The sequence below is a fragment of the Panthera onca genome, chromosome B4 (assembly GCF_046562875.1).
Source record: "Panthera onca isolate mPanOnc1 chromosome B4, mPanOnc1 haplotype 2, whole genome shotgun sequence".
In the NCBI taxonomy this organism is placed as follows: Eukaryota; Metazoa; Chordata; class Mammalia; order Carnivora; family Felidae; genus Panthera; species Panthera onca.
Window position 1 is genome coordinate 21,523,088 of NC_138345.1, and position 26,977 is coordinate 21,550,064.

Genomic DNA, 26,977 nt, shown 5'->3' on the forward strand with positions numbered 1-26,977 from the left:
TGACTACGTGATAATGACCTGAGCCACAATCAGGAGCTAGATGCTCAACCGACTCAGCCACCCAGGTGCCCCTCAATCTTTCACATTTCTGCCAATCTGATAGACGAAAGCAGTATTTTTTGCTTCATTTGCATTTGTTTGATTTTTAATAAGGCTGAGCATTTTTTATAAGTGTTGGCCATTTGGATATTTTTATTTTAACAGCTTTTGAATATATTTTGCTTCGTTTTCTACTGGGCTATTCGGCATTATCTGTATGATTGGTAGGAGGCCTCAATACGTTAGGAATGTTAATATGTTATTTGCATGGGTTACTTGCACCTACTCTCCCAGTTCTTCATTTGTCTTCCAACCGCTTTTCCTTGCTTTTGTTGTGCAGAGTTTTTCATTTTATGCCTACTTTTATTTTCCTTTATGGTCTCTGTGGAAAGATTCATGCTCAGAAAGCCCTTCCCCATTTATCTGTTGATGTATTTATTCTTTCAACGTATGTTTGTCCAGCACCTGCTACGTGCCTCTAGGTATGGAGCCGAGACAGCTGCCCTCCCAAAGCATAAAGTCTGGCGGGGTGAAGCAGAACTCTCATAAGTAAACAAACATGAAGAAGACAGTTGTCGCCAGGGGAACTGCTCTGAAGGCCACAGAATGGGATGATGGAGTAGGGAGAGACTGGCATAGAAGATCTCGCCTGGGTGGTGGCGGTCACAGGGAGCCTGAGGAGGCACCATTTGAGCTACAAGATGAACACGAGCGACAGATGGTTCCAGGCGTTAGCCCCGAGGCAGGAACGTACTTGGCAGGGTTGAGGGTACGAAAGCTACAGCAGAATGAACCTGGAGAGCCAACGGGGCAGGGTCACCCAAGGCCTGGAAGGCATAGACCAAGCACGGGAGCTTGGACTCCACCTTGAACTCTAAAAGGCACTACGGGCAGGGTGGGGGCCGGGCAGCTCAGTCTGTTAAGCACGGGACTCTTGAAATCGGAGAGTCGTGATCTCACCGTTTGTGAGTTCGAGCCCCACTTGGGCTCTGTGCTGACAGTGTGGAGCCTGCTTGAGATTGTCTCTCTCCCTCTCTCTCTGCCCCTCCCCCATCTGCACAAGCTCTCTCTCTCTCAAAATAAACATTAAAAAAAATAATAATAATTTTTAAAAAGCCATCGGAGGGTTTTATGAAAGAGGACCAAAGCAGTAGCCTGCGTTTTTCAAATATGTCTACTTTTTTATGATGAAACATATGCCAAAGTAGAGAAAATTATAATAGTCTGTTACCCACTTATCTACCCGTTTTGTGCTTACATATTTTTATGAGAATCTTACACATCTTGCCATTGAGCCCTGAACACTTCCAGTTCATCTCTAATAATTAAAGGTTTCTTTCCTTCTTCTTTTTAAGAAAATTTTTTAATGTTTTATTCATTTGTTTATTATTTTTGAGAGAGGCAGAGTGCGGGCAGGGACGCGGCAGAGAGAGAAGGAGACACAGCATCTGAAGCAGGCTCCAGGCTCTGAGCTGTCAGCGGAGAGCCCGATGTAGAGCTTGAACTCACAAGCTGTGAGATCATGACCTGAGCTGAAGTCAGACGCTTACCCGACTGAGCCACCCAGGCGCCTCCTCCTCCTGCTTCTTTTTTTTTTTTTTCTACAGAATCATAATGCCACCATCACACTAACAAAATTGACGAAGCGTTTCTTAATGTCATTTAACAGTCAGTCCATATTAAAATTTCTCCAAATTTTTCAACAGTTCAAATCAGGATTCTAACGAGCCCCACAGATTGCATTTAGTGAGACGTCTCTTTAATGCTTTTAATCTAGAGCAGAACTTGGTTCCTTTTGTCCCTCCCTCCACTATCCAACATTCTGCCTTAAACCACAGATAGCGCCCTTCTTCCATCCTTCCCTCTTTCTCATTCTTCCTTCCGTCTCTCTCCAAGAAACATTTATTAAAAGCCAAGCACAGTGCCTGGCACTGGGGAAACTCCTCGCGGTTTCTGTCTTCCTAGATGGTATATCTACCTGAGTCTCCGTTTCTCCAATGTGCTATTAACACCGTTACAGGAGTAACCAACCCGAAGGGTTTCTCCTTCTCCTGCTCAGAAAATCCAAGCATTTCCCATTTTTTGTGGAACCACGTTAGAGACATAGATGGGAATTGGGGTCCCAGCTCCACTGCTGACCAGCTCTGTGGCTCTGGGTAAGTTGCTTAATGTAGCCATGCCTCCGTTTCCCCGGTTAGCCAAGGAGGATCCTACTGCCCACTTCAAATGCTCATATCATGCAGTTGAACCAGCAAAAGATACTTGGACTTCATCTCTGGGCACCACGTTTTGGATGAGCCCGAGAGCATAGGCACTTTGGTAGCAGCCTAATTTGCCTTCTAATTAGCAAGAGCACTAGGTTAGAATACGAGCCTGCGACATCGTTCCTATTATTACCACCTTAGGAAGTGAGGATTCGATTTGGGGCCCCAGTTCTTGCTACTTGCTCATGTGAAGACCGAATAAAACAATGTATCTAAACACCTTTGCATGGTGCCTGGCACAAAGAAAGCACTCAGTAGGGCACTGTTCTTTTACTATTGTTAACACACATAGAAAAATAAAATAAATAACTGAAATATACCTGTGCAAACTTTCATGAGTTCTCCTGTTACTTAGTTTCACAGAATGTTGCTGGATAACCTCTGGCTGGTGCAACCCAGGAACTGAATTTTTAATTTGATTTCAACTTCATTTTTAATAGCCACATATGGCTCCTAGCTACCATGTAGGGCAATGAAATGGTCAGTGACCGACCAGGTCCTACTTGCCTTTTCACATGCTATGGGACGTGGGAAGCCAGTTTGCCTAACCAGTTTGCCTCCCCAGTAATCCTCCTTGGGGCAGCAAAACTTCTCTTTTCCATTTGGGTAAACCCTGTTCTCAATATCATCTCCTGAGATGCGTAGGTCACTCTGGCTTGGCTTGCGGTGGGGGCGGGGGAGAATCACTAGGCCAGATTGGTCAGGGTCAGCCTTGAGACTCTTGTAGGAACTATTTAGAAAGAGATGCTCTAAGGTTGCTCTGGGGGGAAGAAGATCTGCCTGGAAATTAAACCTTCAGAGAAGAAGGCAGAAGCAGGGGATGGACGGTTGCTCGATAACATTATTTGAGCACCTAGATCCAGCTTTTCCTGAAGTCATTACTATCATTACACTGTTCAGTTACATGAACCAATAAATTCTTTTAACTAATGCCAGTGTAATTAGCTATGTGTATAACTTGCCACTGTAAACATTCTGACTAATATACACTATGCTGTCTACTTGGAATCCCTTTGCATTTCTTGTCTACAAACTGAGAGCTTACTTTAAAACCTACCACAAATATCACCTCCTCTGTGAAGCCTCCCCAAAGCACAAAGGCAGAAATAATTGTTCCCTTTGTGGAATTTACATAACTCCTGTTACGTGTTTTTCTCTGCACCGAACAAAGTATATTATGGTTTAGTGTATAATCTTCCTCCATTTGCCCCTCTTCCATCTCTGAAATGTCAGTGTCCAGCATATCTCAGCACACAGCATTCACTGAACATGTAAATCGAAGATGAATTTATTTGACTTAAAGTTATTATAACCTGGGGCACCTGAGTGGCTCAGTCAGTTACGCATCTGACTTCAGCTCAGGTCATGATCCCGCGGTTCGTGGGTTTCAGCCCCACATCGGGCTCTCTGCCGTCAGCTTGGAGCCTGGAGCCTGGAGCCTGCTTTGGATTCTGTGTCTCCCTCTCTCTCTGCCCCTCCCTGGCTATCGCTCGCGTGCTCTCTCTCTAAAATAAATGAACATTAAAAAAAATAAAATATTAAGTTATTATATAGCCTAATATTTTACGCAGTTTGTTGCTGCCTTTATTTGTTAAAATAAGTATTTTATTATGGTGAGCTATATGAAATTGCTGATATTTGACATTTCGGGCTCCAAAAGTGGCAATTTCATATTGTCCAACATAATAAATATTGATAATTATTATAGATATCCTAAGGGCGCTTTATCGTATCTGAAGTCCACAGTCAGTGGACAGAAAGATACAAGCCTGAATGCTAAGATGATAAAAGAGCGGAAAAAATTTACCAGTACCAAGGACTGTCATGAATATGTGACAATGTTTATTTATTTATGTGTTTTTAAAGGTGTATTTATTTATTTTGAGAGAGAGAGACGGTGTGAGCAGAGAAGGGGCAGAGAGAGAGGGAGAGAGAGAATCCTAAGCAGGCTCCGTGCGGCCAGCGCAAAGCCTGTTGTCGGGCTTGAACCCACGAACCGTGAGATCGTGGCCTGGCTCAAAACCGAGAGTCGGACACTTAACCGACTCGGGTACAGTTGTAAGGGCCTCACAAGGATCAATTTGCTTCATGTTCGTAACAAGCGTAGGAGGCAGGTACTACTATGATCCCCAATGGACACATGAGGAAACGGAGGCAGAGGGGTTCGGTATTTTGCCTCGGGTCGCCGAACGATTAAGAGACAGAGCCAGGATTCTAACCCAAGTAGCCTGACTGCAGAGTCCTTGTTCTGAAACACACATTACGCTAACTCTTACCCATGATGCTACATTATGCTGGCAGAACTCTGTCACCCAACAAATGTAATTCAGAAACTGCTCACTGATGGGAGTGCAAGGAAGCCGTCCCCTCTATTTACTGCTGCAGAATACATCTTCCCAAACTTAGCGGCTCGAAACCACAACTGTTCCTCGTGCTCACAGGCTCTGTGAGTCAGGGGGTTAAGACAGGCACAGGGATGGCTTGTCTTTGCTCCATACTGCCCGGGACCTCAGACGGAAGGACGAAGTGGCCAGGGGCCGCGTGACTGGGGAGTTGAGCCCACGTGAGCCTGTGGACCTAGTGTCCACACGTGGGTCCTCCGAAAACCTGGGCCTCTCGCGGCTCGGCAGCTGGATTCGGAGAGGGTGAAGCCGGAGAAAACATTCCAAGGGTAGAAGGATGGAGCCTCAAGGCTTCTCTGGACTTGGTATCCGAGCTGGCATCACTGCCCTCACCTTGGCTACAGACAAGCAAGGCACTGAGGCCAGCCCAGGTTCAAGGAGGGGGAGTCAGGCTCCTCCTCTCCGTTGAAGAGGGGCAAGGTAACACTGCACGTGAGTGGGACACCGTCCCAGCCACTTTAGCAAACGACTGGTGCAGAGTCAGAGAGGCTGCTGACAGAGCAGTAGGTCCAGCTGTAGGTTACGGAACAGGCAGCCAACAGTGGCTTGAACAGCAAGAGGGGTAACTGTGTCTGGAAATGGAAGGGCCAAGGGGCAGAGCGAGTCCGGGGCTATTTAGTAGTTCAGTGATGTCATCCAGGAGCCCAGTGCTTTCCATCTTTTCACTCTGCCACCTGTACGTCGCCCATCCAAAGTGTCTCAGTCCTTCGTTTTCGGTTGGCCGCGGCAATCCCGAGCATCAGAAGGAGGCAACGTGTCAAGCAAAGAAAACGAAGGGTATTTCTTCCCACAGGTGGCTTTACGCGCCCAAGAATAACCTCGGAGCCCACTTAGCTTCAGCTCACGTTGGTCAGGGACCTGACCTTGCCCGTGTTCCCACCGTATCTGGAAAGGGCGCAGGCAAAGAAAGGGCCCAGCATTTGGGCCCCTTAATACTGTGAAGAGAAGTGAGAAGCGCTTCCGCTAATAAAAAAAGGAAGAGCGAGAATCACTCCTGAGTCACCAGTGTCTGCCACGAATGTGGGCAGCCGTCCACCTGTTTAGCAGATATTAGCTGATCGCTAACCACACATCGGGCCTGCTAAGAGGCAGGCAGAGCAGTGAGTAAGACACAGCATCCCTGCCCTCCTAAGACTTGTAGTCTGGTGTGGACCAGAACACGGAACAAGCAGTTATAATTAAGTACAAATGTGGCAAGTGTCAAGGAAAAAATGCATGTAATCAACGCACAGTTTGCCACAATAAAAATATTTCTTCCGGAGGTTTATTGACAGGAAAGACAAGGTTCCAGTTATAAAATCTAAAAGAAGCACAAGGTCCTTCCTAAGCCTGCAGGGTAAGCACGGAAAACGATGAGTTTTCCCACTATGGAGGAGAATGAAGCACCGTACCTGGCGAATAGATGAGTCCTCATCAAAAGAAAAGTGACTCGACCGAGAGTCAGAGACGATTCATCGGGATTTACCACAGACCCAGTGAACCCTCTGAGGCTAGCCAGCCTTCCCTCCAACTGCACGCTCACCAAACAAACCTTGGATTATTCCCTCACTTACCCGCATACCAGGATGGAATTTTCCAGTGTCTGCAAAGTTACATCTGTCACCATAAAGTGGCATTTTGGTCAATTTAATGTGCGTGTGAACAGTGACCTGAAAACTGAGCAAACAGCTCTTCAAAGCCAAAAACACGGACGGGGACCCCACAGTGAGCCCCACTCTGTGCGATCCCAGGACGTGACGCTGGCCCGGTCCGTGACGGCACTAAAAACCCACCTTGTACGTTCCTTTGATAACAGCTATGGCATCGGCCAACTGCTGATTGTAGCCTTTTCTTATGATGTCCTCATTCTGCAAACCAAAAAATAAATGCAATGAGCACCATAATGTAGCTTCAAATACAGCTCTCACACCTACTAAGGGATTCCATATAAAACCATCGTTCAGATCATCACAAATCTTGTGAACACTTCAATTTGCAACCATTTCTCCTACACTAAAGCTATTACACTGCGGTCAATTTTTACTTACACTTAACCAAAGGCAATAGAGAGCTCACATGGATAAAATAAATACAGATCATCTGAACACGTTCTTTCGCTTCACATATCTTTTTAGTATCTTCCTGGAACTGCTTTTAAAAGTAATAAAATCTACTTATGATTCATATCTTGTCCCGGTCCTTATACCTTTTGAATAGGATATGCGCGTAAAAAGAAATCTAGAGCCACTAATCCATCAACCAGAGTGATTTTCTGATTAATCAAATCACTTGACCACTGTTTTGGATAACAATGAAAGATAGTACATTAAAAAAAACTCACAAATCTTGATTTTGATGTCAATTCTGATTCCAGCATGGAGTGCAAACAACCATTAGGTTTTAGAGTCAGACAGAATTGGATCTCAGTATCATTGTGCCACTTTCAATCTGTCTGACCTGAAGCAGGTTACCTGACCTTGGCATCTCGGTTTCCTTATCTGTAGATTAGGGGTGATCAGGTTTCATTTAAGCATTGACTTAAGGAGGAAACACATTTAAAAGGCTTAGTGTGGGGCGCCTGGGTGGCTCAGTCGGTTGAGCGTCCGACTTCAGCTCGGGTCATGATCTCGTGCTTCATGGGTTCCAGCCCCGCGTCCGGCTCTGTGCTGACAGCTCAGGGCCTGGAACCTGCTTTGGACTCTGTGTTTCCCTCTCTCTGCCCGTCCCCCACTCGTGTTCTGTCTCTGTCTCTCAAAAATGAGTAAACATTAAAAAAAAAAATTTAAAAGGCTTAGTGTGGCTCTTAGAATGGTGAGATGAGATTTTTGTTTTATAGCTGAGAAGTAACAGTACATGTTCTTTTTTTTTTTTTTTTTTTTTTTTTTTTTAGCTAGAGAGCAGGGGTGGCGGCCAGGGGGGAAGGAGGAGAGATGGAACCTCTCAAACAGGCTCCATGTGTGGAGCCCAACATGGGGCTCGATCCCAAAACCCTGAGATCACGACCCAAGCCGAAATCAAGAGTCGGATGCTCAACTGACTCAGCCAGCCACTCAGGCGCCCCCCATACCTGTTCTTAATGACAGATACGTACGCTAACCTGACCAAAGATTTTAGAAAATTCCTTGAAACAGCAGAATTTTCAAGCCTTTGGCTCCTACAGAGATAATAAGCACAAATAAGGATATAAAATTGTGCTTAAGAGTCAGATCTCAAGCATCAAACTGGCTGGCTGGGAACATAAACCCTGATGTTTTGTTTTAACCGGTGGCCTTGAGCAAGTGAATTAAACTTTCTGGGCCTCAGTTTCCTCATCTGTGAAAGAAGGATAATAATAATTGCACCTACTTTATGAGGTGAGTGTGAGAATTAAATTAATTTGTGTACAGAGCACTCACAAAGTTTCTGGCACAAAGTAAAGCTACTATTTGTATTATCTACTCTATGAGACACAACGTAGGCAAATAAAATCGCCTTCATGAGTTGCTAAATTCAAACCTGCAGTAGGTATCTACCTAAGCAGGTGATCAAGCCATATAAAACAAAGGAAATGAGAGAGTTTGTACCTCTTGATAGTGTTTTTCGATTGTTAGGATCCTGTCATGCAGAGCAGTGAACAGGTTGAAAGACTCCTCTTTAAGACGGTCCTCAAACTTCAGCTGAAGCAATTCTCTGAGGAACCCAAAATCCACCTGAAGAGATCTAATGACCTAAAAATGGGAAAAACCTACATTATTGTAGAGAGTAAGGGCGCTCTGTGTAAAGGTTCTAGCACATTGCCTGGTTCCGGGCACAGAGAAGCAAATTTTGCCACCGCAAGGTAAGCCTCTTTGGCAAACTGATTATTTTAGGCTGACTATTTTTAAGAAACTGCAAACACAGGAGAAGCTCTGAAAACTGAGTATAAGCTTCCCTTTTATAAGAGACATTTACATTTATAAGGGAAATCACCACTTGTAAGGGTGTCTCTTTAGCTGTACCAGCAAGAGGGGCATGATGCAAAATCTTTAGAGACCATTTTTTTTTAAAGTTTATTTATTTATTTTTGAGAGAGAGAGAGAGAGAGGGAGAGAGCACACGTGAGCAGGGGAAGGGTAGAGAGAGAGGGAGAGAGAGAATCCCAAGCAGGCTCTGTGCTGTCAGCACATAGCCCAAAATGTGGGACTTGATCTCATGAACCATGATATCACGACCCGAGCCAAGATCATGGGGGATGCTTAACCGACTGAGCCACCCAGACTCCCCTAGAAAGTCTTATGTTGACTTAACTCTGCATAACTACCATACCCTTGTTTATTGAGCTTTTCCTGGTACCCTCCCATAACTGTGCCCTACCTCCCCCAACATCTTCTTTTGTGTTTAGTTGAAGGTGGTATTTAAGGTGACGGCTTCCGCCATTTCAGCGTTACTCAGTTTTTCTGGGTCTCTCCCATATATGCAGGGGGTGTACGTGTCACAAAATTGTTTGATTTTCTCCTGTTAATCTGTCGAACATCAATCTGATTCTTAGACCAGCCAGATGAATATTGAAGGGTCAATAAAAATTTCTCCTCCCCAACATGAGCATATGGTCTGGAATGTGGTCAGGGGCTTGTCCTGCCTTTTAAGAATACCTCTGAAATATGGTGCACATTGGAGAACTCCAGTTAACTTGCTAAATTAACATATGCTAATGGAGTAAGGGAGAGAAGGTTCCTGGTGGTTTCTTCCTAAATGGAACAAAATACCTGGGTTATTAACAACAACCCTTTATCACACCTCAAAAAGTATCATCCAAGATGTGGATTTTAAATCAGTAAAGATGGGAAAAAATTCATATTTGTTGTGAATTTACTAGCCAAACATTTAAATATATAACTAGCATGGTGACTAAGAATCATTTCTGATTGTCATCAAAACATACAATGTGTTTTTGTGAAGATATAATGGCCAAAAAGCTCCCGAATTTGGTGAAAGATAGACTCGAGATGCTGAACAAACTTCATGCAGGATAAATACATATGAACCACACCTAGGTACATAACAATTCAACTGCTGAAAACCACAGGTAAAAAGAAAATCTTTTTTTAGGGGCACCTGGGTGGCTTAGTCATCGGTTGAGTGCCCAAATCTTGATTTTGGCTCAGGTCATATCCCAGGGTCATGGGATTGAGTCCCACATCAGTATGGAGCCTGCTTAAGACTCTCTCTCTCTCTCTCTCTCTCTCTCTTTCATTCCCTCTCTTCTTCTGCCCCTCTCCCCACCCCTCATGTGTACACTCTGTCCCTCTCTCTCTCTCTAAAAGTAAAAAAAACAAAAAACACTTTTTTTTTTCTTAAGTAAACTCTATGCCCTATCATGACCTTGAGATCAAGAGTGGCATACTTTACCAACAGAGCCAGCCAGGCGCCTCAAAAAGAAAATCTTGAAAGCAGTCAGAAAAGAAAACAAGTACATAGAGGGGAATAACTTTTGAAATGATTGATGTTTTCTTATTAGAAAGCATGGAAGTCAGAGGCGCAATGTTACAGCAAAAAGTAAAAAAGTACATATCAGTCAAAAATGCTATAATCAATGTAACATTTTAAATAAAGAAAACTATGAGAATTCATTGCCCAAGACAAGAATTGCTAAAGAAATTCCTTCAGGCTAAAAAGAAATATTACAGGCTGGAAACTTAGACTTTCAGGAAAGAGTGAAGAGCATTGGAAATAGTAAATATCCAAGCAAATATAAAAGACTAGTTTTACCTCTTATTAGTTTAATATATATAGGAATGTTTAAAGAGATTTTTTTTAATGTTCATTCATTTTTGAGAGAGAGACAGAGTATGAGTGGGGAGGGGCAGAGAGAGAGGGAGACACAGAACTTGAAGCGGGCTCCAGGCTCTGAGCTGTCTGCACAGAGCCCGATGCGGGGCTCAAGCTCACGAGCTGTGGGATCACGACCTGAGCCAAAGTCAGACGCTTAACTAACTGACTGAGCCACCCAGGAGCCCTTAGGTTGGATTTTTAAAACCTGCTATATATAATTTGTAAAAGACGTACTAAGGCACAACACAGAAATGAGGTCAGTGTAAGAATGAGAAAGATTTATCAGGCAAACACTATATCAAAGAATGTTGATATAGGTATATTAGTATTGAAGAGAATGGTAAAAATATAGATAGATATAGATATAGATTCACATACATATAGATTCATATACATATATACATACACGTATACACATACATATATATTCACATACACATATGTTCATAGACATACATATACACATACACATATACACATACATGTATATACGCTCTCAACTCTTAACAAGTGCAGCTTATCTTTAATTTCCCACATCCAGGGCACAATGACAAAGACCGACCCCACACGAACACAAGTTGCAAACAAACACCAAATGATTTGTCTCACAACGAGTTTTTACTGACAACAAAGGACTGAAGCTAAAAATCAACAACATCAGAATAACTAAAAAGCATACTTGGAAAATGTTAGAGTATTTCAATCGAATACCGATAAATATTAATAGCAATAACTAAGAAAAATAATTAGTATTATGAATACCAATAAAAATACTATATTTCAAAATTTGTGGAATGAAAGTAAAAAAGTACTTTATGGGAAATAAAAGACTGTAAATGCTTATCAAAGGAAAGAGGGGGCCTCAAAAACAATGATCTATAGGCTTTGGTAGCTGACAACCCAATATCCATTACACTGGTTCTTCCTTACTGAGAGGATCAGGACTTTTTGGAACAGAAATATGACTAGTTAAAATGCTCTCTTCTCTAGGGGTGCTTGGGTGGCTCAGTCGGTTAAGCATCCGACTTCAGCTCAGGTCATGATCTCGTAGTCCGTGGGTTCGAGCCCCACGTCAGGCTCTGTGCTGACAGCTCAGAACCTGGAACCTGCTTCGGATTCTGTCTCTGTCTCCCTCTCTCTCTGCCCCTCCCCCGCATCTCAAAAATAAATAAACATTTAAAAAAAAAAAAATGTTCGCTTCTCTAGAACCCCGTCCAGTTAAAGGGGTCAAGGGATACAGTTAAGGCCAACGATCAACAAGCGGGGGTTTTCTATGGGGTTTTTTGCTTTCCTCACATGGCTGCCGCCCCCTCTACTTGTCTCCTCTTCTCCTTCCTCCATGAACAGCAAATGGAGACTGGAAGTGAAACAGCAATCTTGCTACTATGAGGTCAGAAATTTGAAAGCAAAACCATGCACTAATAATGGAGATTTGAAAAAATAAAACAAGTCTGGTATATAGATAACAACAGAGAGCTACTGCCCCAACTATGGATTATCTAACTCTAACTGACTTATGGGATTAAGGCACGATAGTTGCATTTTCTTTTTTTCAATTTTTTATTAAAAAAAAATTTTTTTTAATGTCTTATTTATTTTGGGGAGACAGAGAGACAGAGTGCAAGCAGGGGAGGGGCAGAGAGAGAGGGAGACACAGAATCTGAAGCAGGCTCCAGGCTCCGAGCTGTGAGCACAGAGCCTGACGCAGGGCTTGAACCCACAGAAGGACCATGAGATCATGACCCAAGCTGAAGTCAGATGCCTAACCGACTGAGCCACCCAGGTGCCTCTTAAAGTTTTTTTTTTTAATGTTTTATTTATTTTGGGGAGACAGAGGGACAGAGTGTAAGCAGGGGAGCCACGATAGTTGCATTTTCTAAAAATAGAATGATATGCCATCCTAACTGACACTGAGATCCAACTCGAGAAATTAGACAAAGGAAAACTGAGCGAACCCAAAACAGCAGCAAAAATTAAATAATAAAGACAAGAAATTTATGTACTAGAAATGAAGATATGATGGAGAGGATTAATAAATCTACAAGTTGAGTCTCTGAAAAAATTAATGAAATAGATAAAACTGCCAAGATTCATCTAGGGAAAAACAAGTGTGCGGACAAAATTATAGTTTTTTAAAATATATAACTACAGATACAATAAAGATTTAAGAATAATAAGAGAAGACAGTAATTTAAAAATTTGCCGTTCTGAATACTTTGGTAGAAAAACATGTCAAAACTGACCCAAGAAGATTTAAGAAAACCTTAATATATCCATAACAAAATCAAAATAGCAATGAAAGTAGGCACATTCAGTTTTACAAGTGACTTCTAACAAATAAAGAAACAGGTAATTCCAACCTCATGTCAATTATTCCAGAGAAAAGAGTCAGGAACATCTCACAGCTCATTTTATAAAGGTACTAAGACCCTGGTGCCAAGACTGAACAATAGTGTAAGAAGAAAAGAAAATTACAGGACAATCTCTTAGGAACATAAATGAAAACAATCATTGGTAAAATGATAGCAAATGATGCAGAAAGCAGAAAGAATTATTATGGTCCAGCTGGGTTCATTCTGGGTTTACTATTCAAAAATCAGTTTTCCTCAACATCACTCATCATCAGTGAAATACAAATCAAAACCATGGTGAGATACCACCTGACACCTGTCAGAATGGCCAACATGAACAACTCAGGCCACAACAGATATTGGCGAGGATGCGGAGAAAGAGGCTCTCTTTTGCATTGTTGGTGGCAATGCAAGCTGGGGCAGCCACTCTGGAAAACAGTATGGAGGTTCCTCAAAAAACTAAAAATAGAACTGTTCTATGGTCCAGCAATTGCACTACTAGGTATTTATCCAAGGGATGCAGGTGTGCTGTTTCGAAGGGGCACCTGCACCCCAATATTTATAGCAGCACTATTGACAATAGCCAAAGTATGGAAAGAGCTCAAATGTCCATTGACAGGTAAATGGATAAAGAAGATGTACACACACACACACACACACACACACACACACACACACACACTGGAATATTACTCAGTAATCAAAAAGAATGAAATCTTGCGATTTGCAATTACGTGGAGGGAACTGGAGGGTATTATGTTAAGCGAAATTAGAGAAAGACAAATATCATATGACTTCACTCATATGAGGAATTTAAGATGCAAAGCAGATGAACATAGGGGAAGGAAGCTAAAATAATATAAAAACAGGGAGTGGGAGAAAACATAAGAGACTCTTAAATACAGAGAAGAAACAGAGGGTTGCTGGAGGGGTTGCGGGAGGGGGAATGGTCTAAATGGGTAAGGAGCATTAAGGAATCTACTCCTGAAATCATTGTTGCACCATATGCTAACTAACTTGGATGTAAATTAAACAATAAACAAATTAAAAAAAGAAGATTACGGGAATAAAAAAAGAAATCAGTTTTCACCACATCATCACGTAAAGGAGAAAAGCCATATGATTCAGTGGATCCATGAAAAGCATTCAAATCCAGTCATTCATGATATTTTTTAAAATGCCTCTTATTAATTAAAAATAGAGGAAACACTCTTAATCTGATTTAAGCATATTGTGTCAGAATTTGGTTCAGTTATATCTTAGAACTCCAAATAACAGAAGTGTCAATGAGAAATTATTTCTCTTTCACTGGAAATTGATGTGGGCAATCAGTGGTGAAAATGACACAAGTCCCTCCCATTCTATCACTCCGCTGCATGCACTGCCTCAAAATCACTCCGCTGCATGCACTGCCTCAAAATCACGGTACAAACGTTAGCACCCCTGTTCTAGGCACAGAAATAAGGAAAAGAAGGAAAGGAAGGGAAGGAAAGTGGGAAGGAGGAAGGAAGGGAGGGAGGGAGAAGAGGTGGAGGGAGGAGTGAAGTACAAAATGCACAAAATGAGTGCACATGAACTGTTCACTAAGGAAGGTTCCCCAAAGTTGCCACATAATATTTCCACCTAATTCTACTGACCAGAAGTCAGTCATTCGGACGCGCCAAACTGCAAAGGAAATGAAGTTATAAAACCGTTCTGAAGGCATTAGGAAAGACAATAAATTAGCAAGTATGTAAGAAAATAACTTTCAAAAGTTATGAGTTGGGGTGTAAATTGGTACAATCTCCGTGTAGGGCAATTTGGCAATATCCTTCAAAGTGACTAATGGATACATCCTCTGACTCAGAAATTCCACTTTTAAATTTATGCCACATATTTGCTGGCTTATGAGTATGTACAGAATTATTCATCGCAGTAGAAGATTTAAGATGACCAAAACGTCCATTAATAGAGGGATAGTTAAATAAATGATGCACATTTTATGATATGATGTACTTTTGAAATAGGCAAGGAAACTATGTATCAATATGGAATGATTTTCAAGTTATATTGTTGAGTGAAAAAACAGAAACAAGGACACAAGAGTATTTATAGTTGTATGCTATCCCGTGTGACAGTTTTATTGATTAGGGACCTTAATAACTCTTGATATCCGATGTGTATGAAATGTGCTGTTTCTTAACAATCAAGAAAGATCCAGAGGAAATATGATGGAATGTCAAGATTCGACAAAGCTGTATGATGGGTAACCCAAGTTATTCATTGTAGTATTCGCCACATTTTTCTACACACCAAAAGTATTTTACAATTTTTAAAAGGTATCATAAATAGTCTACGGCCATACCAGCCTGAACACGCACGATCTCGTCTGATCTCGGAAGGTATCATAAATAGAAAATGTTCACAGATGTCAAAAGAATTTCAAGGAGAGTAACAACACACTTCGCAAAACATATATGCGCATGATGTAAATACAAGCAGTAGTGTATACAAATTATTTAAAAAAATACAGCTCTCATCCAATTCAGCTTGTAAAAGATGCTAATATTTAAAATTTTTTACTCATTTCCATTCTGTGAAGGAAAGAGACATAAAGGTAAACAACACCTAAAATAATCTCAGAAGTTTCTAAATAAATCCAGCTTTACCTGAACTAGCTTCTCTGTAGATGAACTCAACTCTTTCAATGGCAAAATTTCATTGGAATCTGTTTGAGTAGCATGGTCTGTGCTGAAAAAGCCAATCTTCAAATCATCGGAAATTTTAAGTCTGGAAAAAATAAACGGAGATTAAAAGTGCTTTATAGAATAGGTATTTCCTTTAACATGTGTGTTATCCCACGTATTTTTGTGTAAATCATGTTATACATATTTTTAAAGTCTACCTAGTTTGAGAGAGAGAGAGCGAGCATGTGTGGGGCAGGGCAAAGAGACAGGGAGAGAAAGAATCTCAAAGAGGTTCCGCACTGTCGGCATAGAGCCTGATGGGGCCTCGAACCCACGAACCGTGAGATCATGACCTGAGCCAAAATCAAGATTTGGATACTTAACCGACTCAGCCACCCAGGTGCCCCAAATCATATTATATTTTAAAGATTCAAAGGGACCTGTGGGGTGAGGAAAGTTCTGAATTAGCTGCTCATGATTTGGGGTTTTCACCAGGACTCTGCTGGATTATCAGATTCCTTGCACTGGGCATATTGCTCTACTGGTACTCATCTTAATTCCATTCTCTGAGTTATGATCAAGTTGAGCCTCCTTTTAATATCCTATCTACCGTTTTACCTGTGCTACTGCTTAAACCCATTATAAATTATACACAGGCATACAAGCAAAAATACTTTGAGACAGGGGTTCTTGAAATGTGGCCCGAGGACCCCTGGAGTTCCAGGACACCCTTCCAGGGAGTCCACAAGGTCAAAATTATTTTCATAATAGTATTAAGATTTTTTTTTTTTTTTTTAAGAGAGAAAGAGTGCACAAGCAGGGGAGAGGGAGAGGGAGAGAGAATCTTGAGCAGGCTCCATGCTCTGGCAGGACTGGATTCCACACGGGGCTGGATTCCACGACCATGGATGGGATCATGACCTGAGCCGAAATCAAGCCAGACGCTCGACCAAATGAGCCACCCTGGCACCCCGATAGCATTAAAATTTTATTTTCCTTTTCCACCATCACGCTCTCCCAAGCGTTCAGTGGAGTTTTCCAGAAGCTACAGGTTATGTGAGCATAAGACATGAATGTAGAAGCAGATATGAGAATTCAGCTACCCCACGAAGCCGGGCACTGAAAAGGTTTGCAAAAATGTAAAGCAATGACACTATACTCATTAAAATTCTTGTTTTCAAAAATCAAGTTCATTTTTCTTTAAACTGTGTTATTTACTTTTTTTTATTTTATTAAAAAAATTTTTTTTTTAACGTTTTATTTATTTTTGAGACAGAGAGAGACAGAGCATGAACGGGGGAGGGGCAGAGAGAGAGGGAGACACAGAATCCGAAGCAGGCTCCAGGCTCTGAGCCATCAGCCCAGAGCCCGACGCGGGGCTCGAACTCACGGACCGCGAGATCATGACCTGAGCCGAAGTCGGACGCCCAACCGACTGAGCCACCCAGGCTCCCCTGTGTTATTTACTTTAACATAGAATTGGTTTACCATTATTTTCAATGAATTAATATATGTATATTCTTCACTTCTCCTTGTAAAATTCTAATACGGTTACCATGAATAATAGGCATCAACCAAAGCTCTTTGAGGTCCCCAGGAATGATCACAGTTCCCAGAACCAAACAATTTGAGGATTCTTCTTTGGGATCATGACACCACCATACTGTATTTGATTTTCAGACTCCGTTTCTTGAGAAATCTGAGTAGGCAAGGAGTTTAAGTATTTGTAAACTCTTCCTACCGACCTTGAATGATGGCTATCGTAAACAGTAAAAAGAAAGCCAATTTTCTGGATTCACTCCGTCAATGTGATCAAACTTACCACAACTACCAGCTTCTAAAATGTCAGCTCAACAAAGAAAGCCACGAAAGCCCAAGGAGAATCACCAGACTTTTCAGGGCAGACCCCGAAGAAGACAGAGTGCTTCTATCTTCCGTTGTCTGCTGACCAGCTGACCCTGCTGGGAGCACCCCCCTGCAACCCTTTCCCTCCTTATTTGCTGGCAGAGTCTCACATGTATCTCCCACAGAAATCAGGGCAGGGTGATCATATTTCCACTGTCGAGGGTAACTCTTGTCTTGTCTCCATCACAGAGATCCCATTCTTCTGGACAGATGTTTTAGGGGAGGGTGTGGAACTTGCTTCTGGCAAGAATGACCCAAGGAAAGATATGTTGGGGGCTTGTGGGAAAGCTTTTTACACTCCGACACCGACAGGGCACCAGGGGAGAGTTTTCCTCTGTGACCGAACACTGCCTTGCGTGGAAGCGATGCCAAGAAGTGCCACGGCCATCTGGTGACCACAAGTGGGGCCAGTCAGAGGGCAAAGCTCGTACATGAATGGTGAGCTGTTAAAAAAAAACAAGTAATTTTCGCTGATGACTTTGTTTAGCCATTGAATCAACTAGCTCTAAAGCCCGCCATACCTCTGGTCTTCCTGCATCATATAATAAACGCACCAATTGTTGAGAGTTTCTGTTAATCGTGGCTGAACGCTTCCTGGTATTCTAGCTATGTGATATGATGTAAATTACCTAACTTTCTGGGCCTTAATTTCTTCTTATGAAAAAAAAATAGTGCCTATTTCATACAGTTATTGTCAGGATTAGTGTGTTAATATCCAGAAGCACTTTGAATGATGCATGTCACATAGTAAGCCCTTAAGAAATGTTAACTGCCGGGGCTCCTGGGTGACTCAGTGGGTTAAGTATCCGACTTTGGCTGAGGTCATGATCTCACGGTTCGTGGGTTCGAGCCTCGCACGGGGCTCCGTGTTGCTAGCTCGGAGCTTGCTTCAGATGCTGTGTCTCCCTCTCTCTCTGACCCTCCCCTGCTCACACTCTGTCTCTCTCTCAAAAATTAATAAACATTAAAAAAAAAAGTTCACTTTTTTTCAAAATGTTCACTGCTATTGGTGTGGTGATGGCAATTGTTACTATCATTATTATGGTCTGAAGTATCATTTTTTCATCACGTTTGGAAAAAACCATTGTAGTCTAGTACTATTCAACCAAGAAAGGTGAAATTTAAATTCATAAATTTTTAAGCACTTAATATAATGATTTTCAACTACTCCCACTAAATTTTCAACTCATCTTCTGCACACTCATCAATATCAGACTGATGACAAATCTCATCAGTAGTGTTATCCAGATGGGGAGGGAGCACCGGTAATGTTGTACACCTCAGTTCCAATTAATATTTTCAGTGTTTTTCCACAGAAAATTGTATTTTAGATTTGGCCTAATTTCATTTTAGGAGTCTGTATCTTTTTCGCACTAACACAGTACTATTGGAAGAGGCCATCTCCTTGGTCCCTGAGTGTCCCTGTACATTCTTTCTGCGTATGCCAAGAATGCAAAATCCTGACCACTCTTTCCGCAGGCCATTCCTCAGAGTTGAGTTTGCAGTGAGCAATCTTGAAGGATGAGGTAATGCCTTTCCTCTGCCAAGAAGCAGGCTGATACTGTTTACTATAAAGAGTGGCGAGCTCAGGGATCCCCTCCTTTAATGCAACACGCTGTGTATATAGGTATCTGTGACGGGTCTTCAGTGTTAGCCTCATGGCACTGCAGGGGCATGGCAAATCATCGGAAATAAGCATGAAAGTCTGGACAGTGCTTTTGCAATGATGATAAAGTCCTTTGTCTTTGACCCAGGAGTCTTGTGTCTTCTGCTGACAGCCATGAAACAAGCAAACTTGTTAGCTTATAAGTAGGGTAAGATCTCAAACACTACAGAGTCCTTGACAGGTACCTGACCCATAAATCCTCTCAATAAATGCTTCTTGTATTGAATTTTTTATATTTATTTTATTTTTAAAAAGTTTTTTATTTAAGTAATCTCTACACCCAACATGGGGCTCAAACTCATGACCCTGAGATCAAGAGGTGCATGTTCTTCTGACTGAACCAGCCACACACCTCTGTATCGAATTTTTTTATGACTAAGATATAGCAATTAACTAAAAAGATCACCAATATTTAAAGCTTTGTCTACCTGACATTTACAACCATTTTTGAAAATAATTTGTGAAAACCACCAAGTTGTAATTATTATGTTAAAATTCAGTATATTTATGTATATACTGTATATTTATGTATAAATTCAGTATATTATGTTAAAATTTAGTATACTACACTATAGAAATGGATGAATCTTATTATGTATGATAAGAATTTTTTTAATTTTTTTAATGTTTATTTTTGAGAGAGAGAGACACACAAGAGCATGAGCGGGGGAGGGGCAGAGAGAGAGGGAGACACAGAATCCCAAGCAGGCTCCAGGCTCCGAGCTGTCAGCACAGAGCCCGAAGCGGGGGCGGGGGGGGGGGGGGGACGGCTCGAATTCACGAACCGTGAGATCGTTCGTGATCAGAGCCAAAGTCCGATACTTAACTTACTGAGCCACCCAGGTGCCCCTGAAATCTTTTAAAACATGATATAAAAACAAAATCATTTTACTTCTAAGTAAGCATCCCATAAAATATAGATAATAAATGTTTCCTAAAATTACTACAGGCCTCCAAATTTCTCTCTTTCTAATCTATCATTCCCATTATCCCTAGAGGTATTTTACGAAAACCTTGGTTGTTTCACTATCCTGCTATAAAAGACTTTGACAGTCTTCCCTTGTCAAAGAGAATTAAATACAGTCCTCTTATTCTGACCTTCAAAATATGGGTGCAAACTACTTGTCTGAGCTTCACACATTTAACAAAGCATAACTGAGTACCTACTTTTTGCTGGACCCTGTTTTGGGCACCAAAGATAATAGGAGTGGACAAGGCAAAGTCTTTGTTCTCACGGAACTTACATTCTAAAGGGAAAGACAACCAGTAAACAAGTGAACAAAAATATGTTATATATTCTGAGGCAGCGATTAACTCATCTCTCATTGCATATACACTATGTACCATGGTCACCTATTAAATGTTCTCAAAATACATCTCTACCTTGGTAGTACCCATAGCCTAAGATACAGTCTCCCCACAGTTTCACCTATTGAAACCATATGTAGTCACTATCTTTTCCAACTTCCTTTTCCTTCCATTCCCTTCCCTCGCAAGAGTGGAGGAATCAACATCGTGGTCAATGACAAGAGTCAATTTCCCCATGAGAAAGGTTGGAAGCCATGCAGGGGAAAAGGCCAGTAGGCCCAGTAGCCAAGAATGTAGGGTAGTGTGAGAAACAGGAACAGCATCGCAGAGCCAGAATGATCGGGAGACTTGGGTACATTAATGTAATGGATGTAAAAAAGAATGGTGAAACTAGGGAACCAGCATTTGGCAACCCCCGCAGAGGCGACTCATTAAGGTGGGAGTCATCAGTGACAGGTAAGGCTGGTCAGCGGAATTTTGATTAAGAGAATTTTTCTTAATCAAAATTTAAGAAATTGTTTCAAAAACTTAAAAATAGAACTACCTTATGTACTAGCAATCCCACTTCTGGGTATATATCCAAAGGAAATGAGGTCATTATCTCAGTATCTACACCCCACGTTCACTGAAACATTATTCAAAATAGCCAAGAGATGGAAACAACCTAAGTGCCGATTAATGGATAAGTGGATAAAGAAAATATAATGTTTATATACGATGGAATATTATTCCACCATAAAAAAGGGTAACTCTGCCATTTGTGTGACAGCATAGATGAACACTGAGGCCATTATACTACGTAAAATAAGATAGACAGAGGAAGACAAATACTGTATGATCTCATTTATATGTGGAATCTAAAAGAGCCAAACTCACAGAAACAGAGAAAGGAATGGTGGTTGCAGAGGCTGAAGGGTGGGGAAATGGAGAGATGTTAGTCAAACTCCCAATTTTAAGAGAAGGAAGTTCTGGGATCTAATGTACAGCATAGTGATTACAGTCAACAGTACTGTATTGTATATTTGAAAGTTGCTAAGACAGTGAATATTAAATGTCCTCACACACACACGCAAGTAATTATGTGAGGTGATGGATGTTTTAACTAACTTTATTGCAGTAACCACTTTATAATACATACGTATACCAAATCATCACATTATACATCTTAAACGTACATAATGTCAAGTGTCAAATATATCTCAGTGAAGCAAGGGGGGGGAAGGAGATTTTGTAATACCTACTCACAAAATAAAATTTTTCTAATGCTTATTTATTTATTTATTTATTTAGAGAGAGCACGTACACATGGGGGAGGGCCAGAGAGCGAGGGAGAGAGAGAATCCCAAGCAGGCTGTGTTCCGTCCCAGTAGAGTCCAACACGGGGCTCAGTCTCACAAATTTTGAGATCATAACTTGAGCCGAAATCAAGAGCGGGACGCCTAACTGGCTGAGCCAATATATAATAATTTAATTACAAAGGAAATAATAATAATTTATTACAAAGGAAAGAATGGTAAATTTATGATACAGAACCGTGGCAAACACCAACCCAACAAGGTCAAAGTTAAAGCCCCAATGGGGAAACAGACTGAATGACATTTCCCCACTGAAGTTGATGCCCTGGAAAGAGCATATCTCCATTTCTGGGGCATTCCTGCCAAGAATGCATAACCTGAGTCTGGTTACAAGAAAACATCAGATAGAGCTGGTCATCCTACAAAATCTGAAGTCAATACTTTTTAAAAGTGTCAAGGACATAAACGCCAGGGAGAGGCTAAGGAACTCATCCACACTGAATGTGCCTGAAGGGCCAGGATAGCTAAACACAACACATACGTAGACAGGATCTTGAACAAAAAAGGAAAAAGTTATTGTTAGTACACTGGCACAACTTGAAGGGGCTCGTTGTAGTGCTGGGCTAACGTCGGCTTCCTGATTTTGAGAGCTGTGTGCTAGTTATATAGGAGAATATCCATTTTAGGAAAATCGTACCGTAATACCTAGCAGTGGTGGGCACCAATTCTAGAGTTACTCTCAAAATGTTTGAAAAAGACTAACAATAATGAGTGTATGAGTTTTTATATATGTGAATGTGTACAAAGGGAGGGGACAAGGAGGAGGAGGAAGCAGGGAGAGAGAGGAAAAACAAATATGGTAAAATGTTAAGAATTGAAGAATCTCAGTGAAGGGGATATGAAAGATCTTAGTTCTGTTCTGGCGACTTTTCTGTAGATCCAAAGTAATTTCAGACTAATCTTTTTTTTAAAGTAGGTTTCATGTCCAGCATGGAGCCCAACGGGGGTGAGGGGGCGGGGGTTTGAACTCATGACCGAGAGATCAAGACCTGAGCTGGGGCAATTGGGTGGCTCAGTCAGTTGAGCGTCCAACTCTTGGTTTCAGTTTAGGTCATGATCTCATGGTTTCGTGTTTTCTAGCCCTGCATCAGGCTCTGTGCTGGCAGCATGGAGCCTGCTTGGGATTCTCTCTGTCCCTTTCTCTCTGCTCCCCTCTAATTTGTGCTGTCTCTGTCTCTCTCAAAATAAATAAATAAACTTATTAAAAAAGAGAGAGAGAGAGAGAGAGAAAGAGAGACATCAAGACCGGAGCTGAGATCAAGAGTCAGATGTTTAACAGACGGAGCCATCCAGGCGCCCCAAAGTAAATGATTTTTTAAAAGTCATATGCATTCTTCAAGCAAGCTCAAATCTCACCACCTTCAACCAGGAAGAACTGCCAATATTTTAGGCCTTAATGAACCATGAAGTGTGACTTTGGAAGCGACATATACCACATTTGTATATGCTACTTCAACCCATTTCCCAAGTCACAGGTAAGGCTGCCAGTTTTTATGGGAGCCCAGAATAAAAGAATCTCGGCTGTAGTGCAAGCTGCTTTTCCACTTGGATGTTATGATCCAGCACATAAAATGGCTCTCATGAGTGCCTATGACAAACGGGGATGATCTGTGACCCTGTGGCAAGCACCACTAAGAACATCACAGCAGAGACCTCTAGGATTTCAGAGCAAATCTTATGCCTTCTTGTACAGATGACTATTATCCTTTTGAGAAACAGCCCTGGCTTGCTAAGGAGCCTGGAAAAGACTGAATACGTCACCGTGAGTCAGCAGGCCTGAGTTTCCCATGACAAACTGGGTTTGATCTGACCCACCAAACCGTAAAATTGGGCATAGGCAGCTTCAGTCTCATAAGATGGAAGGGACATGTAAGAGTCCAGGCTCAAGGAGAAGGGACGACACTTACAGGGAGCATGTGGCTCGCGCTGCATCGCCTCTTCCCCCTCAGTCCATGGCTACAGCCTCATGGACAGTTCCGTATCATCAGTTGATTGAGGAAGAAGAACTCAAGCCTGGTTAACAGAGGGTGCTGCCGTCAGAAGGGGGATACCTTTAGTCCCACAGCCCTGCTCAGAGGTGACCGTGAAGGACAGCCATGAGGGAAAATCCTTCCACTGAATAGACTTTCATGCAGTACATTTGGTTGTTTACTTTTTCTGGATGAGAGACAGCCAGGATTGCGTATCTGTATTAATTTATGTTCTGTTGTTCAAGTGTTAAGTGGATAATGGTCAGGAACTTGGTAGGAAGAAGACTGAGAAATTGGTGACAAGAAAGTCTGGGGAAGAGTTCTGTGGATGAACGTTGAAGAACAGGCCCAGGCTATAATGATACTTGTGCCCCATGTGAATGCTCACAAAAGGGAATCTACCACAGAGAAAGTATCCAGTGATCAAGGAGGCAAAATGACATCCTTTGGGGATAGCAGCTGGTTAGTTTCTGCAACCAACCCAGCGCTCGCTCGATGGCCCTTGAACGAAATGGCTATGGTGGCAGGGATGGAGTTCAATGACACGGACTTCCCCTTACGGAGGATGGCCTGGCTGCTGCAAGCACTGAGTGCCTACTCAGCCAACAACACACACCAATCCTGAGTTCCTAACATGGCAGTGTTAACCAGGGGGGCGGGTACCAGCTTGATAACGCTGAACCTCTTCCATCATCCTCCCTGGGATAGACATAAACGCATTCTGCACACGGATTTGCATTCCCTGGTCATAATGCATCTGCCAGAACCACCATCCATCACAGAAGGCCTTATCCGCCATCATGACATGGTGCACACAAGCACTTCTATCAGAAGGTACTCGTTTCACAGCAGAAGTGGAGCCATGGGCTCATGCCCATGGAAATGACTGGTCTGATCACATATCCCCTCACCCAGTAGTGGCTGGCCTAATGGAAGGGTAAAATAGCTTACTGCAGATTCCATTACGGCATCTGAGACACAAACCCATGCGAGGATGTGTTTCTGTCTTACACGATACAGTATATGCTTTGAATCAGCACGTGGTGCTCTCATTCCCACAGCCACGGGTCCAGGAACCGAGAGACAGAAGTAAAGTGGCTCCTCTCACTAGGATACCTCGTAACCCACTCCTTAAAGTACTGCTTCCTGTCCCAGCAACTTGACGATCTGCCGGCTTGGAGGTCTTCATTTTCAGGGGGTGATTACTTCCACCCAGAAACACAACAATAATTCCAGCGGGTTAGGTGAGATTTAATTGAACGGTTACCTGGCCACTTCGCTATCCTTTTGCCCTTGAACCAAATTGGAGAGAATGGGGTCTGGCTGAAATGGTTGATTCTGATTACAAAGGGGTTAAGGGGGTTGTTGGTACACAATGGAGTCAGGGAAGGCTACGTTTGGAACCCAGGGGATTCTCTGGGGTGCTTTTTAGCATTTCCATGCTGAACGGGAGCAGAATTTGCCACCCCAAAGCATGCCTCTTTGGTATAAGGATTATCTTTTTTTTTTTTTTTTTTTTTTTTTTTTTAATTTTTTTTTTTTTTCAACGTTTTTTATTTATTTTTGGGACAGAGAGAGACAGAGCATGAACGGGGGAGGGTCAGAGAGAGAGGGAGACACAGAATCGGAAACAGGCTCCAGGCTCCGAGCCATCAGCCCAGAGCCTGACGCGGGGCTCGAACTCACGGACCGCGAGATCGTGACCTGGCTGAAGTCGGCCGCTTAACCGACTGCGCCACCCAGGCGCCCCAGTATAAGGATTATCTTGAGCGAGTTATTTTTGAGGACCAGCAGGGACAGAAGCTTTGAAAACAGAGCATAAATTGCCCTTTTGTAAGGGACATGTACATTTATGAGGGTTATCTCCATTTGTAAAGGTGTCTCCCAAGCTGTACCAGCAAGAGAAGGAAGACTAAATCTGTAGAAATTTAACAAGGCAAGGACTTAAATCTGCGTAACAACCATACCCTCCTTTACTGTGTTTGCTAGGTAACCTCCCACAACTGGCTCCCTCTTCACCCTCCAACATCTTCTTTTGTCCTTAGGTGGAGATGGTATTTAAAGTGGTAGCTTGGGCCATTTGGGGGGTTACTAAATTTGCTGGGGTATCGTCCATGCATACAGGAGGTATACATGTTATTAAACTTCTCTTTGTTTTTCTACTAGTAATCTGTCTTTTCCTACAGGGGTCTCAGCCAAGAACCTGCCTAGAAGGGTAGAGGGAAAGTTATTTATTTATTTTTTTAAGATTTTAAATAATCTCTACATCCAACATGGGGCTCAAACTCACAAACCTGAGATCAAGAGTCACAGACTCCACTGATTGAGCCAGCCAGGCACCCTGGGAAAGTTATTTTTTCAGAACTCAGGACCTTCAGGAATGAAGATGTGGATCTCCCAGCTGGGTGAAGAACCTCAGCCTGCCTACATCTTCCCCCAAGTCTCTTGGCCACTCGCCACCACTCTGACAAGTTTCTCTGCCACCAGCCATGCTCTCTCCCAAGAGGTCCGAACATCCGCTTTGGACCAGGACGGGGTGGAAGTGTGGGTCTTCTAAATTCTTAGTTCCTTTCTTTTTTACTCTCCCTCTGCCCTTGGGATCACAGCTCCATTCTTCGATTGCTGTGAGGATACTGCTTAAAGTCTTCTTTTACCAACGTTACTGCCTTTTTTGTGGGAAATAAGCCCCATCAAAGGAGGGACATGGAGACTCAGGCACAGCGAGGCGAGGCTTTAGTCAACATTCTTGCAAGAGCGGGTGTCTGACAGACAGGCAGTTACAGCAGGCAATTTATCTCCTAGCGTGCAAGTTCCTCCCCTGACTCCCCATTGGCTGAGTACTACAGACGTTACAGCCTTACCCAGCACCCCCCGCCCCACGCCCATGTAAGCCCCAAAGTACATTCCTTGAGGAGCCACAGAGACTTCAGTTCTTTGGTGCATGCTCATTGCAAAGCCCACAAAAATAAGCCTGCAAGATGGAGAGGGAAGAAGAACCAAGGAGGTGAAGTGTCTAGGGGTTTGGGACTCCATTTGGGGGTGGGGGGTTCGTACATCTTTTCCAATAGGTTGTAAATCTATTGTTAACTAGACAGCACGGCTTTTATTTGGTATTTCGGAAAATGAATCCTCTCACTTACTTCTCGTACTTTTACTAGTTAAAATACTTAAAATTTAATAAGGAACGGGAAATATTCCCCCATTCAAATACTGGCAAGGTTTCTCCCTCTTGTCTAGATCCCGAGTCCTACAGTGATATAATAAATACGAACAATGACTTAA

The 26,977-nt window shown here is 42.4% G+C and overlaps 1 protein-coding gene across 2 annotated transcripts in view; it reads right to left on the reverse strand.

Annotated features, from left to right (window-relative positions):
• CB4H10orf67 (chromosome B4 C10orf67 homolog) overlaps window positions 1–26,977 on the reverse strand; it is a 161,576-nt gene that overhangs the window by 129,155 nt on the left and 5,444 nt on the right. For both annotated transcript variants that reach the window (XM_060659160.3, XM_060659159.3), the window contains exons 2-4: window positions 15,474–15,594; window positions 8,248–8,391; window positions 6,478–6,552 (exon numbers count right to left, since the gene is read on the reverse strand). In XM_060659160.3, the coding sequence (XP_060515143.1) occupies window positions 6,478–6,552; window positions 8,248–8,391; window positions 15,474–15,594 (340 nt within the window). The remainder of the gene's footprint in view (window positions 1–6,477; window positions 6,553–8,247; window positions 8,392–15,473; window positions 15,595–26,977) is intronic.